The following is a 15,998-nucleotide window of genomic DNA, read 5'->3' as shown; positions in this document are numbered from 1 at the left end:
CAATATAGGCGAGAAAACCCCCTTCCAATAAGAAAACTATATATAATAGGGGACTTATGAAGGTATTTAACCAAATTCCTTCTCATCTTCATTGCCTCAACTTTACCACTTTTTTTTTCCTGAGACCTAGTCAGTGTACATTTTTTATTGAGGTCATAATAGTTTATAACATTGTGAAATATCAGTTGTGAATTATTATTTGTCAGTCACCATATAAATGTGCCCCTTCACCCCTTGTGCCCACCCCTCAAAACCCCCTGCCCCTCTGTTAACCACTAAATTCTTCTCTTGGTCTGTGTGTTAGTTTATCTTCCACATATGAGTGAAATCATATGGTGTTTGTCTTTCTCTGCCTGGCTTATTTCGCTTAACATAATACCCTCCAGGTCCATCCATGTTGTTGTGAATGGGGTGATTTTGTCTTTTTTTGTGGCTGAGTAGTATTCCATTGTATATATATACCACATCTTCTTTATCCAATCATCAGTTGAGGGACACTTGGGTTGCTTCCACTTCTTGGCTATAGTGAATAATGCTTCAATGAACATAGGGGTGCATAAGCCTCTTTGAATTGTTGATTTCAAGTTCTTTGGATAAATACCCAGTAGTGGGATAGCTGGATCACAGGGTATTTCTATTTTTAATTTTTTGAGGAATCTCCATACTGTTTTCCATAGTGGCTGCACCAGTTTGCATTCCCACCAGCAGTGTATGAGGGTTCCCTTTTCTCCACATCCTCTCTGGCATTTGTTTTTTTGTCTTGGTGATTACAGCCATTCTAACAGGTGTAAGGTGACATCTTAGTGTAGTTTTGATTTGCATTTCCCTGATGATTAGTGATGGCCAATGTATTTTTTTTAAATTGAGGTATAATTGACCTATAACATTATATTAGTTTCAGATGTACAACATAATGATTTGATATTTGTATATATTGCAAAATGATCACCACAATAAGTCTAGTTAACATCTATCACCATACAGAGTTACAGAATTTTTTTTCTTGTGATAAGAACTTTTAAGATCTACTTTCTTAGCAACTTTCAAATATGCAGTACAGTATTACTAACTATAGCTGCCATGCTGTACATTACATCCCCATCACTTTTTCTTTGAATACTCTGCTGATTTGCTTGAATTTTTTCTTTGTTGCTACCATCAAAGGTGATGGCTACCCTATATTTAAGAAATCTCCCCACTGGAGCCCAGATGAGCAGGTTACATCAACAAACAAAGACAACTTAGCCTCTTTTCCAAGGGGAAATGAGCACGCAGTGTTTGTTTGGAAATCCTTTTGTAAAACCACCAGGTGTTGGCTGCTTTTCTCTGACAGCAGGCAAACCCAAGGCTCACAGGAAACAGAGGCCAGGAATTCCCTCTGTCAGTTGACCCAAAGGGGCGTGGCTTCCACCTGACGTCCTTGACTGTGGTTCTTTGCTCCCAAATCTGTTCACCTTTCGACCTTGTACATAGCAATGGACTTCCTTTTTTTGCCATGTGGTTGTCTAGGAGGGGAATGTTTATTTGTGAATAACATCCGTGTTCCTAGACAAAACCAAGGACATACATTTTGTTCTCTTCACCTCTCACACAAAATATGTGAAGTGCTTTGTCATTGCAATATAGAATTGAAGGGGGGAATATTTGATAGCACTTGTATGCATGGGTCTTCACCTGAAGTAGACTCCTTGGAGAAGTTGGTGAAAGCTATGGACCCTCTCTCCAGAAAAATAATATACATATGTGCTTTCATGCAAAATTCTGTATATAAGTTCAGGGACTTTGGGAGGCTACAAACTCCATTATACTTTATAAAGATTGTTCTTTATATAAACCTTCTTGAATTCCCTGTTATGAATGTTCATTATGATGTGCTTTTTTTTCTCAAAATAATGATTATTTGTTTTTACTAAGCTCTCAGTGGTGTAGAGAAACCTGTTATGGCAAAAATGTAAACTGTGTGTTATTACAGAGTATTTTTTTCTCATGACTTGCCTTTCATCCTAGACAAAGAGTATAAGAAGCTAATGGTGAAGTGGAAGAGGCTGGGCACTAACGTGTATTGAGTGCCTACTGTGTTCCAGGCACCATGCTAGGTTCCTTATATATGTGATGTCACTTAATTCTGACAATGATTCTACGACTTGGATTTACTCCAATTTAAGATGTAGCTCTGAGGTTCAGAGATATTGTCAGTCATTACAAGTCTGTCTAACTCTAAAGCCTCCTTTCTTTGGCGTTATGTGGCTTCCGAAGATCTTCTTGCTCAAAAAAACCAAGGTTTAGACAGGGAGAGAGCACCCTGGGGATGCTGGTGACCTGAGAAGCAGGGAAGAGTCAGTGAGTGGAGGAACAGCAGTCAGTGACTCTCACCGAGGCCACACTGGAGGCAGTTGTGTGCCGCTGACGGGCATCTTGCACGAGACCACTGATGTTTGAGTTCAAACAGGAAGATGACATTAGAAGCCTCTGCTGCCTCCAATTCAGAGCACTCCCCACAGTTCACTCCTACCGCTAACCAAGTGAGCACAAAGGAGAGAAAACCAAGATAAGGAAAAGATGTGGGTTCTCATTAGAAAGGGAGGTCAGGTTCTCACTCTTTTGATCTGCCCCCAAACTCTTTCTTGTACTCTTCATTATCTTTAGAACATATCCTGTGACGGCTGAGGGCCCTGCTAATAAAGCTTGTTGTGCTTATGAGCTGTTTTGTGGAGGTCAGCAGTATGAGCCTCAATTCACAGTAAGGAACAGCTAAATAGTATTATTCTGCTTTGTGATTTTCGTCAGTAACTGTGGGGAAGCCTATAATAACCCCATTGATTAAAAGATCTTTTCCCTCCTCTAATAAAAAGAGGATGTTATTTTCTAGAGATATTACTCTGGAATTTTTCCCAGCAAACTTTTTTTTTTGCTGGTAGCGGAAAATTCATTGGGTCACATTGACTGGTACTTAATGGGTGGAAGTCAGCCTCAGGAGCTAGGCTTCTTGGTGAGTAACCATATTGGGAATCAACCCACTCTTTGGGCATATAAAATAAGCCCATTTAGAGAAATCTCATGAATTTTCATCATGAACTAGCAACATCAGAGGTCAGTAGGAAACCAAAATAATAGTACACTATCCTTTCTCATGACAAATCAAAGAGCCTAGTCAAATGAATTATGAAGAGAGAAATTATACTTTTTAATTCTCAGGGCTTTCATTCAACCATGAATAGTATTAATTCCGGGTAGTTGTAAAGAACATTTCAACGAGAGAGATTTAAAACAAGAAAAAGTAGGTACAGGCTGACTCTGAAGAGAGTCAGATCTAATATAGAATTTTAAAGTTATAGATAATGTAGTGCCACCTAATTACATACAGCAAAGGCACATGACCATTGTCTCTGGGTAGAAAACAGAGTCAGCTGGAAGCCTTTTTAAAATACAAATTTCCGGGTCCCACCTTCAGGGTTTCTGATTCAGAGTTTCCGGGGTGAGCCCAAGAATTTGTATTTCTAGCAAGTTCCCAGGTGAAGCTGCTGGTCCAAGACCACATCATGAGAACTGCTCTGCAGCATCCCTGCAGGTAAGTGATTCATCCAGGGTTCGCTCGTTAAACACCAGATGAGTTGTGGAAGCTGCCTCCGCCAACAGGACATCTTTCTTAGAGCTTACTGATGCTACACGAAAAGTGCTTCCACTAACTCTCTCCCTCATCCTAATTCTGCCAGCTGGAATCACTCTGAATACACCTAATCCCCATAGAAATGCCTAGATGATCAGACTTATCCTAAGGAAAATAACAGATAAGGGTCCGTTCTGCAAATGATATATTATGTCCCTTGCCAGGGAATGCTTCTTCGATCTATTCTGCTAGGCAACTCCCTGTGAGTTTAAATTTTTAAAAAATTGGAATATACACAGAATAAAGTATATAATTCTTATGTGTACAGCTTGATGAATTTTCACATACGTATCCACCTATACAACTACTTCCGGGTCACACCACCTCAAAAGATTCCCTTATACTCTTCCCCAGTCAGTACTCACCCCCGGAGGTAAGCACTGTTCTGTCTCCATTGCCAGGGGTGAGTTGTGCTTGCTCTTGAGCGCTCTATGTAAACGGAAGCATGAGAATACACTCTTTTGTATCTTATGTTTTCACTCCGAATGACTACGAGAGTCAACCATGTTGTAAATAGCGGTTCTTTCCTTTTCGTTGCATGCAGTCTTACAAGCATTACATTGCATGTAGTATTTCTTTGCAAGTTTGACGTGTTGTATTGTCTTATATTTCATTCCCTGGCACTTTGTCTATTTTGTATACGTTTAAGGTTCATAGTAATATTGGCTAGCATGACCGCTTGCTATGAATCAGAACAGCGCTAAGTACATTACATCACTTAATCTTTTCAATAGTGTCACTTTGGTAGACCGGTAATCCATTTTACAGATGAGATAACCAAGGCTCAGTAATTTGCCCAGAGTCTCGTAGATAATAAGAGGTAGAGCCCATGTTGAATGGAGGTCCTTCTGACTCATTCATGATCCTGAGTTCTTAGCGGGTGTATTATTATCATGTCTCTCACTCTTGGTGCTTTACCAATAATCACCAATGAGAGATTGACTCTGGAGAACATGCAGTTTCCTTCTATTTCAAGGACCTTTCCATTTTCAGCCTCTTTTCCTTCCTCTTGTCTAATGGTTCTAACCCATCATCAACCACACTGGTGAACTGGAGGCTGGTACTTGTCAATGTGCTATTGAGATTTTCCCAGCTCCTTCTTCAGATGAGCAGATCTGTGGGAAGCATGTTATCTTTCGTACAACTGTCTTTCTACGAGAATGAACTTTCCTATTTGCTAGCTCTCTGGTCACTCCCGAAATTCTTGCCCTTGATAAGTGCAAATAATAGAAGAATCAGGTCTGCCCTGTGGTTCCTGTTAAGGTTACACCTAAAATGTCTCTGAAAAATAATTGTCTGTTCTGTTGAAGGGAATGTTTGAACTTCCTTTGACTTGAGTGTCTAATAAACCCTTAGCAGAAGGAAGTTTATTTTTAAATACAAATTACCTAGGCAAATTATGCCTTGTTTCCTTTTTTATTTTGCTCATTAGGGATGGAAAATTGCTGGTCAGGTTACTCCGCAGTGTCAACTTGAATAGATTTAGAAAGATAATCAGATGCTTTGCAGCAGGTTTAAGCCTGGCTTTGATTCAGTATTTGGATAAAAATTCTCCACATATGCTGATGTTTCCAAATTCTCCATTTTATTTCCATATTCTTCATGGTGCATGCAGACCTCAAAAATTGTATTTCTGTTGCTAAGTATATAGAATGGTGTTGTTTGGATTTATAAAGGTGGGTAGTCTGCGAAATAATTCTCTGTTCTAAGAGGAAATGAAGGTCAGGAGTAAAAAATGGGATGCTCTTTGCTTAATCTGTCATCTCACTAATGATGAGTTGAGATTTTTCTTAAATCACATAAAATCCATTTATCTGTTTATTTTTCTGTAATTTTAATTTATATCCTCAGATTCATGCTGGGGAAAGCTTTGGGAAATGTTTTTTCAAAAAGATCCATGAACATTCTGGACAAACAGTACATTAGGGTAGCAGAATGATTCATGAGGGAAAGGTGTTCTTTGTGGAAGAATTCCATATGGAAGGAATGATGGAAGCCACCCTTTTGCGACTCTAATGAAATAGTGGATCTAGACAAGCCTTATCAGTGATTGATAAAACTATTAAGTGAAAGATTGATGAGGAACTTTGTAATGGGTGATCAGATTGACAATACTGGAACCCACCATCAATCTTACTAAAACTAAAAGTAGATGACTAGATATTATGTACTTTGTGATGTGATAAAGTAGTTAGTACTCAGCATCGCCTATGAAGTGTTCTTGTCAACAGTATTGAACCTGACACTAACCAAGCCTCTAGCTCTGCCTACCAGAACACAATGCAATACAGGGGACCGAGTTGTGGTTCTCAACCTTGACTGCACCTTAGACTCACATGGAGAATTTTAAACGTCCTGATGCCCAGGCTGTGTCCCAGACCAATGAAATGAGCTCTTGGCCTGGGCATTAGTGTTTTTTATAGCTCCCCCAGATGTTAACAGTGCAAGCCAAGGTTGGAAACCAGGGGAATAGAAGAGCAAGTTAAAACACAGGATGAGAAAACCATCACAAAACGCAGAATGTGAGAAACTCTGTAGCACAAATAACTAGTGTTTACAACACATGTATGCTACATATGTGACACTTGTAGGTTAAAAGAGACGTAAGAAACATAAACCAAATGTAATGTGGAGACTTTGTTTTGATCCTGATTCGAGCAAATCAACCATTCCAAGACATTTTCTAAAGAACCAAGAAAATGTAAATACAGATCGAGTATTTGACGATAATAAGGCATTGAGCATTAATTTTGTTACTTTTTGTAGCAAAAAGTTCTTAGAGATACATACTAAAGTACTTATGGATGAAATAGGATGTCTGGGATTTGTTTTAAAATACTCTAGCAAAAAATGGCGAGGCATATATAAAGACAGATACAAAAGATTGGTAAAATTTGATAATTGTTAAATTTGGGTGATGGGTACATGGGGTTCATTTTACTGTTCTCTCCACTTTTGTGTGTTTTAAAAATTCTCATAACAGTTTAAAAAGGAGGCATAAAGGAGAAATATATGATAGCGATTCTCATGTATGGTGATATATTATCAGTTTGAAGTCTAGGAAGTTCATGTGGAATATACAAACCTGCAGTAAAATAAAGTCTAACCCTCCATGTCTATGCAAAACAGTCCTTATTTCTTTTCAGAAAAATTTTTATATATTCAGTTACTAATTATGCTTATATCTTGTTTGCAGATGATTCTGGGCTGCCTCCTTCTACTGTTGTCAACCAAAATGAAACATTTGCCCAAGTCATTTTTAAGCCCAGTGTGGTACAACAAGCTAAGATTGCCCAGAATGGCATTTTGGGAGATTTCATCATTAGATATGATGTCAACAGGGAACAGAGCATTGGGGACATCCAGGTAATGGGTTTGTTGTTGCTGTTTCATGTTAGTTGCTTGATACTTTTAGTTAGACTCAGAACTAGGGATTCTAATACTTACCTAATGGAGGCAAAACTTTCTGAGTCTTAGGAAATTTGTTTTAACCCACAATATGTCTCCAAGGAGACTAGTGGTGTTCCCTTGCTGGAGGTTGAGGGATCTAGTTCCTGCTTCAGTAATCTGGAGAGCAAATGAAATCTATAATATAATTTTCCCAGTGGTGTTTCAGACGAAGTTAGAATTTTAGTACATCTTCAATTTTAATTAAGAGAGACTGGTCCATGCCTCATTTCCCTTTGGGTTTTCTGACCCCAGAGACAGGTGGGAACATTCGAATGTATTAATGTGCATCCAGAATGTAGACAGCCTTGATGTCTCAACTTGTGAGATGCTTGGTAAAAACCAGATAATGGAGGAAGCAGGATTCTCAAGTGGCAAAGGTCACAAGGGGTAGATTAGTCAACATAGTCAAATTTTTAAGGGATAACTTTATCCTTATACAGATTAAGTTGTAATTCGTTCTTTTGGAGGGATCAGGACTGTGGGTGCTTTTGCTCTGGGTATGGAATCGGACGCTAGACTCTGTTTCATGCTGTCTTTGACTTTTAGTAGTTCCGTAAATATCCATTTTAGCTAGTTTTCCTCTATATTCTGTGTACTACTGTTTTTACTTTCTTTCCCTCCACCAGGTTCTAAATGGCTATTTTGTGCACTACTTTGCCCCCAAAGACCTTCCTCCTTTACCCAAGAACGTGGTATTTGTGCTCGACAGTAGTGCTTCCATGGTAGGAACCAAGCTCCGGCAGGTGAGTGAGTGTCGAAGGCCCATTTTTTCCTCTCTGACTTGTTCCTAGGACAATGATGCTCTCTGTGTATTAAATTCAGTTGATGCCAAAGGTCTGCTTTACCATCCAACTGTTCCTGCCTACAGAGAACGTTCCTGAACTCGTTCAGTTAAGCCATTGACATAAACTATCATTTCAACATGGTAGTTTTAAGACAGCAGAGGGACATGCTATAGAAACACATTGAAATAAAGGGGACTGTTAGAGAGGATAATGTGAGTGAGACAGGAATACACCAAGGGGGCCACTCAATGGCACCATTGTTGACAGAATAATTCTGTTCAGTGATGAAGTCCTTCAAAAATAATGGAATAGAATCATTGGCAGCCCCCTTGGCCTACCTTAGAACAAAGGACTTGTGTCTCAATAATTCAGGACTGATATTCTCCCAGTATTTAGGATGAATCTTAAAAATCTAGCACTGGGAGGGACATTAAAGGGACATGTAGTCTAAGCTGAAAAATTAAATTATCCTGAAAATACGACTATTTACATTTTTTTACAAACTCCTGGAAAAGGCTATTCCTTATCTTACTCTTGGTATCATAAATATCAGAATTTGGCATTTATAATGTATTTCCAACTTATATAACAGAAAGAAAGACCAACTAGCCGCCAGACCAACTAATAGCTCTACTTTCATCAAAAGCTTAGGTCTCTTAGCTTTTCTTTTAATTCATTATCATTTTTATCAATTAATAATAAATATTTGGTTTAATGAGTAAAATAGTATCTCAGACCTTGTAAGAACCCTCTGTCCCACCTGTTTCTACCCTTAGGTCCCACTCCACGTGAAGTTGAGCCTGATCCTTGCTGATAAACTATTATAAAATTTTCTCTCAGTTATTCCTTTGTAAATAATTTCTTTGGCCATTTATGTTTTAAAAATCATGTAGGGTAATATGTTGATCTTTTCTTCATGGTGTCTAATTTTCCTCCACCCCATCATAGTAAACAAATATATTCCAAAATGGGATGTGAGGTTTGGGTTTAACTATTTTGTTTCGGAGGATAGCCAAATATAATTTCTAACTAGTATAGGGTGAAGATAACCTCGCCCTATAAGTCAGCTCCTTGTAGTTCTTCAGCATCACATTCTCACACAGAGTTTAGCCTTCTGACTCCTCCATTTTTAATGCTGTTCCTTCCTTTTGCATCTCTGACCTTCCATCCAGGATTATTTTTTTTTTTTTGCCCGAAGAAGACTCATTGGTATCTTTTTATGGGTCTGCTGATAAAGAATTCATGATTTATTTCCCTCTCATTCTTTAAGGATATTTTTACTGGATATGGAATTCTAGGTTGGCAGCAATTTTCTTTCAGTCCATTGAAGAGAGATCCCATTGTCTCCTGGATTCCATTGTTGCAGTTAATAAGTCAGTAGTATTTTAGACTGTTGTTCTTCTAAAGGTAATCTTTTATTGTCCACTGCATTTAAGATTTTCCTCTTTGTCTTTTGTTTTCTGTAGTTTTAATATGATGGTTGTAAGTATGGATTTCTTCTTATTTTTTTTACCTGAGCTTTGTAGGACTTCATGAATTTGTGGGTTCATGGGGAAATCCTCCTCCATTATCCATGAAATTGCTTCAACTCACTTTTCCTTCTGGGATTCCAATGTTAGATTTTCTTTCCATAACCTCTACGTTTCCCATGCTCTCTTCTATATATTCAACTTTAAACTTTCCATGCTTTATTCCATATCTATCTTCCAGTTCACAAATTCTCTTCAGGTCTGATCTGCTGTTAAACACATCCATTTAGTTATTTTAGTTGTATTTTTTAGTTCTAGAGCTTCCATTTGGCTCTTTTTCAAATCTCTTCTGTCACTTTTTAGAATGTTCAGTTATTGTACAAAGTTTTTCAAAATATTATTTTCTCAAACACAGTAAACATAGCTGTTTCAAAGTCTATATCTGATCATTCCAAACTCTGAAGCCCCTTAGGAGCTGTTTTTATTGTTTCTCATCTTCTCTCCTTGTGTGACTGCTTCTCCTTGATTGCATGATGGACATTATATTCAAAAATTTGTTGGTGGAAATAATTTGAGGACTGGCATGATAATCTATGCTTCTAGAGAAAGTTTTGGTTTGTTTCTGTCAGGTACCTGGGGGAATTATAATCTGGGATCATTTTAGTCCATTTTCAGGGCTTGAGATTTTTCTGGGAAGCCTGGATAGCTCGAAGCTGGATTGCAGTTCTTTTAAGAGCTGGTTTATTTCTATTTTGCACAAAATGTAGAGGGTTTACCGGAGCACCTATTTTTGATGGGCTCTGGACTTCAACTTTTGGACCCCTAAGCTACTAAAGTGAAGCTCAGCCTCTCAGAAATCTCTTTGACCTTGACAAACATCCCTTAGACAAAAGTGATCCCCAATGCTGAGCCCACCTCTTTTCCTTTTCATCTTCTCCCAGATCTTTTTTCTCACTATTTTATTAACTCTCTAAATTTAAAAAAATGTACATTTGGTTTAGCTTTTTCAGCTGTTGTCAATGGGCAGGTTGAGTACAAATTACCTGTAGGTTTTCCTTGTGGGCACCGTTTCCCCAAGTTTTTATTTACACAGAAGTGAAGCATTTTTTTGTAGTGGTTGATTATTTATTGGTGTTTGAGAAGCCTTATAGTCTTTCCACATTTAAATGCTCTGTAGAGTTCTTTGCTTTATATACTCCAAGTTCTTAAATGCCATTTGTTGGCTAAGTCATTTTTGTGACTTTGGTGGCTAGATAATCTATGTTGACAGAAAGATAATCTTGGCTCCTTTGAGACCACTGTTGGCCACAGAATACACTGTTAACTAGATCTTGCATCTGACAGTATGATAATTCCCATTTGGAATTCAAATCAATTAACAGTTTCTGAGTAGGTGCCATGTGCTAGGTTTCCCTGTGTATGTCATTAAATTCCTGTGCACCTATGAATCTTCAGATTTTCTCTCTTTTTTTTTTTTTTTTTTAACACAATGAGCTTCATGAGGGTAGGGTTTGGGTTTCTTCTGAAAAAATATGACTTGATGAAGATATTGATGATTAAAGTTACTGCAACCAATCTGAATTCATGTTACCACAAAATATTTTATATTTTGATATTTTTACTTACCATATTATGAATATATCTAATGTTATTAAATATTCTTTAAAAACCCGATTTTAGTGGTCACAGAGCAGCACTATTCAATAGAAACTTCCATGAGAATGGGAATGTTCTATACCTGTGCTTCTAATATGGTAGCCACTAGTCCCATGTGGCTATTGAGCAATTGAGACGTGGCTAATGCCACTGAGGAGTTGAATTTTTAATTTTATTTAATTTTCATAAATTTAAATTTAAATACCACATGTGCTAGTGGTTACCATATGGACAGTGGACAGTGCAGCTGAAGAACATTTACTCCCTCCACCACCCGTGAGAGATTTTTAAGTTATTTCCATTTTTTGCTGTTATAAACAGCATTGGGATGACTATCTTCATGTAGAAATCCTTGACCACGTGCGCAATCATTTTCTTTAGTTACATTCTTAGAAGGGGAGCAAGAAATGCCAACTCATTTGTGGTTTTGGGTACACATTACAAAAACATTTTCTAGAAAGACTGTATGAATTTATAGCATTTAAAACTGTTACCAGAGTAAGAATTCCAAATGGATTAAGCAGTTAAAAGTAATTAGTGTAGGCCGGCCCCGTGGCGCAGTGGGTAAGTGCATACGCTCCAGTTCGACAGCCTAGAGTTCGAGGGTTCAGATCCCGGGGGTGGACTGTCGCACTGCTTGTCAAGCCATGCTGTGGCGGTGTCCCATATAAAGTAGAGGAACATGAGCACAGATGTTAGCCCAGGGCCAATCTTCCTCAGCAAAAAGGAGGAGGATTGGCGTCAGATGTTAGTGCAGGGCCAGTCTTCCTCACACACACACACACATACACACACACACACGCACAGTAATCAATGAATATGTAAGAACATATAGGTGCATATTTAACTAGTTTTCAAGTAGGGAAAGACTTTCTAAGCCTAAAAGCAGTGAAAGTAATTACAAAGGAAAATAACTCAATAACTTGAGTTATATAAAAACTTTAAACTTTTGTTTTAAATGAAAACAGAATAAAAGTAAACAGAAGGCTGGGAAAAATTTATGCAGCAAAAAGAGGTTTATCTTTAATATATAAAGTGCTATCTAAAGAGCAACAGAAATTTATCTTTATAAAGAGCTATTCCACATCAATAAAATTAATCCTGTATAAGAAAATGGGCAAAGAATCTAAAACAATTTACAAAGAAATAAGAAGATTCAATAAGATTATGAAAAAGAGTCAAATGTACTAGTAATTAAAGAAATGCAAATGAAAAATACTATTTTTATCTTCATATTCTCAAACTTTAAATAATGTAAATTACTTATAATGATGATTTCTATAGTATGCATTTATAGAACTCAACAAAATTATAATCTTTAAATTATTTCCCAATAAATATTAAGAAATACCAAAATGGTAAAATGCATAGTCATTTCTACTGCATCTTCACACAAAGGCCATTAGTCACCCAAAGGCTACAGCAGCTTGAAGGACTCACATCTTCAGGTGCCTGCGTCACTTCAGGGTTTAACCTCAAACCCAGTCCGTTCCAGTGCACATAGGTCTTCTTCCACTTCTGATGGGAGAGGTATCAAGAATCTTCCTACCAAACAACCCTCAGAAAGAGAAATCCTGCCCCAAACTGTACAGAGAAAACCAGTGAACTAAGTGAGGGTCTCGTAGACTTACCTTTAATGATAAAATAATTTGGGCACTTCTTAAAAATATAGCATGGAGCATTTTCAACATGCTAGGCATTATGCTAAGGGCATTGCATGAATTATTTAGTAAAAGGATATTTAATCTTTATAACAATTTGGTTGTCATCCCCATTTTGTTGATGGAAAAACTGAGGCTTTGCAAAGGTAGATAACAAGCTAGTAAATGGCAGGGCCAGCCTTCAAAGCCAGGTCTGACTCTGCAGCCTGTCAATCAAACCATGATGCTCTATGGGTCTCTGTGCCAGTAATGGTGTGATGAGGCAGTGCTCTTGTGTGCAACAATAGAAGCGCAAATGGATACAAGCTCAGTGTGGTTTGACATTTCAAACCCCAATTGAGAAGGCTGCGTTTCAGAAGGGGGGATTTCCTTGCATTGTGCGAGAGTACTGTAACAATAGAAGACACTCCATGTGTTATCCCCCCCTTCCTTCATTTCTGGGTATTAAAATCCCATTCCTTGCTAGGCACTGAAACTCTGGCATGCACTCTGCTGGCTTCTAAGCTGCAGCATGGCCTCTTTCCAGGAGAACCACCCCAGACCAGTCAAACACGTCAGAGCCTCTAGGCAATTTCTAAAGCTCATTGCTGCCTTGAGTGGTTTTGAAACTGTGGACTATTTTAGCAGCTCTCAGCTTCTCTAAGGCCACAGCACTGAGTGAAAACCTTAGCTGGCCCTTTGTGGAGTCTTGTACAGGATATCATGTCCACTGGTAAAGAGGAAAATGACCCCCAAGCACAGGGCTTTCGTGATGTGCCAACGGGCTTGGCAACATCAGGCATTCATCACAGCTTCCCTCAAATTCTATGAAGAATCATTCACTGTTATGCTGGGTGTTCTTGGCTCCCTTCATCTTTGATGGGCCTGAGATACTTCACTGTATTTATCACAGTGTAGGGTGCATAGTTGGTATTTAAAATTACTTGGACTATTGATTTATAAAAAATTGTAAAGATCATTTAATCTTAAAATATATACTCAGTCAAATGCGTGTCAGTACCTGGGAGCTCCTGAAGATGTGTGCATCTGGCGTTTTCTGGCTCTGGTCCTAATCCCAATGGGAATGTGAGAGTGGAAGCCAAGACTTAATCAGCTTGGGAACAGTTTACAGAACTTCCCGCAGGTTGCTGGCACACGGCTTGGCTCTGTTTTCTCTCCCACCTGCTTTTGTTAACGAATGTGTTAAGCAATGGCTCTGGTGCTAGGTCAGGCAGGATTTCTGCCTCCCAGTTTGAGCTTGTAAAACTTCTCAGTGAGGGGGAGCTGAGAAGAGCAACAAAACTCGTGATCGGGGTAGACCTTTTTTACCCTTGTGAGTTGCATGCGTAAAGCATGGGCACTGGCAAACATACTTGTCCTGGGAACATTAAGGATAGTATATGTCTATTAAACGCATTTTTCCGTGACCAAGGTCTACACGCTCTTCTTGTTCTTTCCCCTAATCCCTATAATTAGATCTTCTACTCTCGCCTGCATATTTAGGAGTTTGGCCAAAGGGACCCTTTTTGGCAACCCAGCAGTGACTCATGCATCATTAACCGGATGTCTTTCATGCTACAACTTTCACAAATTCATTCCCATCATCTGTGTCATTCTGTGCCCATCCTAGATTCTTATGTAGCTTTTGGAAGGTCGTCTTCCTTTCTCCATTTAGTTCACTCAATAGTTTTAGAGGGAAAAGAACAAGCATAATGTTTGTTTTTTGTAATCGCCAAATTAAAGTGAGGGGAAATGTGAACTAATGGATTGGAGAACAGGCATCTGAATATCGCCTGTGCTTCATTCACTGGCTCACTTCATGCTCCAGGACATCGGTTTCTTCTTCACTGGCCAAAACTGGGCTTCCAAGAGCTATTGGGACATTTTATGTGCAACCGTACAGGCAAATAGTCTGTAAGCTCCATGCATTTGGGGACCATGTTGTTTTTGATCATTATAGTACAAGTTTCCAGCTCCTAGCACAGTGCTTGACACATAGTAGGCAATGATTTTTGCTTAAAAATGTACCAACACATGAACATTAAATGTAGCATGCATTTTTTTTTTCAGTGAGGAAGATTGGCCCTGAGCTAACATCTATATCAGTCTTCCTCTATTTTGTATGTGGGTCGCCGCCACAGCATGGCTTGATGAGTGGCATAGGTCCGTGCCCAGGATCCAAACCTGTGAACCTGGGCCACCAAAGCAGAGCATGCTGAACTTAACCACCACACCACTGGGCTGGCCCCTGTAGCATGCATTTTTAAGGCACAGTAGCTACCATTGAGTGACCAGTACATCCCAAGCACTCTGAGTGTTTTACATACATTTTTTCATTTACTCTTTCAGCAGTCCAATGAAAAAGACATGGTTATGCCCATTCTATAAATGAGAAGGTGATGGGTGAGAAGGTGATGTAACTATCCTGAAATACACTAAGTTATAAATAGAGAAATTTGGAGTCAGGCCCAGTCCACCCCACTCTAGAGCTCTTCACCCTAACATTCTTCACTGTGCCATTGGACATGGACCATAACGTAACTGTAGACCACCTCTTAAGCTTTCAGGCTCTACCTGTTCTTATGCCAAGTGATGTGATGTGGAGTGCTGCCCATCTCGGGTGAGTGCATGCAGAGTCAGCTGCCCTGAGAGGCTTCAGCCAGCAGCGTGGTGTTGTGACACACTAATGCTGCTGTTCTGCCCTGATGCATAGAATTAACTACTAGCATTTTATTATTTAACTTTAACCACGCCTTGGGCGTGTACAGGGATGCAGACTTCTTTCTCTTCTGTGATTTGGAGTGGACAGGCTGAGTGCAAGCATGGAGACAGCACAGGCGCACAGTCAGGAAAAGGCGGATGACTGTGAGGTCCGATGATGTCTATTGGTCCAGTCATTCTAGCCGCCCTCTTCAAGAACATGTGGATCTGCCACATTTTGAAAGGGAAGATGCTGGGAAGACAGTAGGATATGGAGAAAGTAGCTTTAAATGATGGGGATCAAAGTGGGGGCAGTCTGCGATTCCCTGAGCAGCCCGGAAGAATGCTCGACAGGGCCAGCAGAATCCAGAAGGGCCTTAAGGGAATTGTGACCTGCTGGGAGGAAAAAGCACTCAGATCATGGCTTTCATGGCAGGAGGAGATCATGGCTCAGAAATTCGGAGGGTCTCCGAAGGTAGGCGCTATATGACCATCATACAAATAAAAATGGACAATATAAGGTTTGGGTACTCCTGTATTGCCTTTTCAGGCCATAGGCCTTATTGTAAGCATCTGAAAGCATGGCTCCAGTTAATAACAGAAGTGTCTAGCTTCTCCCTTTCTGGTTTTC

General features: G+C 39.2%; 1 protein-coding gene across 1 annotated transcript in view; it reads left to right on the top strand.

Moving 5' to 3' along the window:
* Window positions 1–15,998, top strand: part of ITIH5 (inter-alpha-trypsin inhibitor heavy chain 5) — an 83,369-nt gene that overhangs the window by 38,949 nt on the left and 28,422 nt on the right. The window contains exons 6-7 of the mRNA XM_058532855.1: window positions 6,864–7,033; window positions 7,744–7,860. Of these exons, the coding sequence (XP_058388838.1) occupies window positions 6,864–7,033; window positions 7,744–7,860 (287 nt within the window). The remainder of the gene's footprint in view (window positions 1–6,863; window positions 7,034–7,743; window positions 7,861–15,998) is intronic.

Source organism: Diceros bicornis, chromosome 36 (genome assembly GCF_020826845.1).
Source record: "Diceros bicornis minor isolate mBicDic1 chromosome 36, mDicBic1.mat.cur, whole genome shotgun sequence".
NCBI lineage: Eukaryota > Metazoa > Chordata > Mammalia > Perissodactyla > Rhinocerotidae > Diceros > Diceros bicornis.
This window is presented reverse-complemented; position numbering and strand designations above follow the sequence as displayed.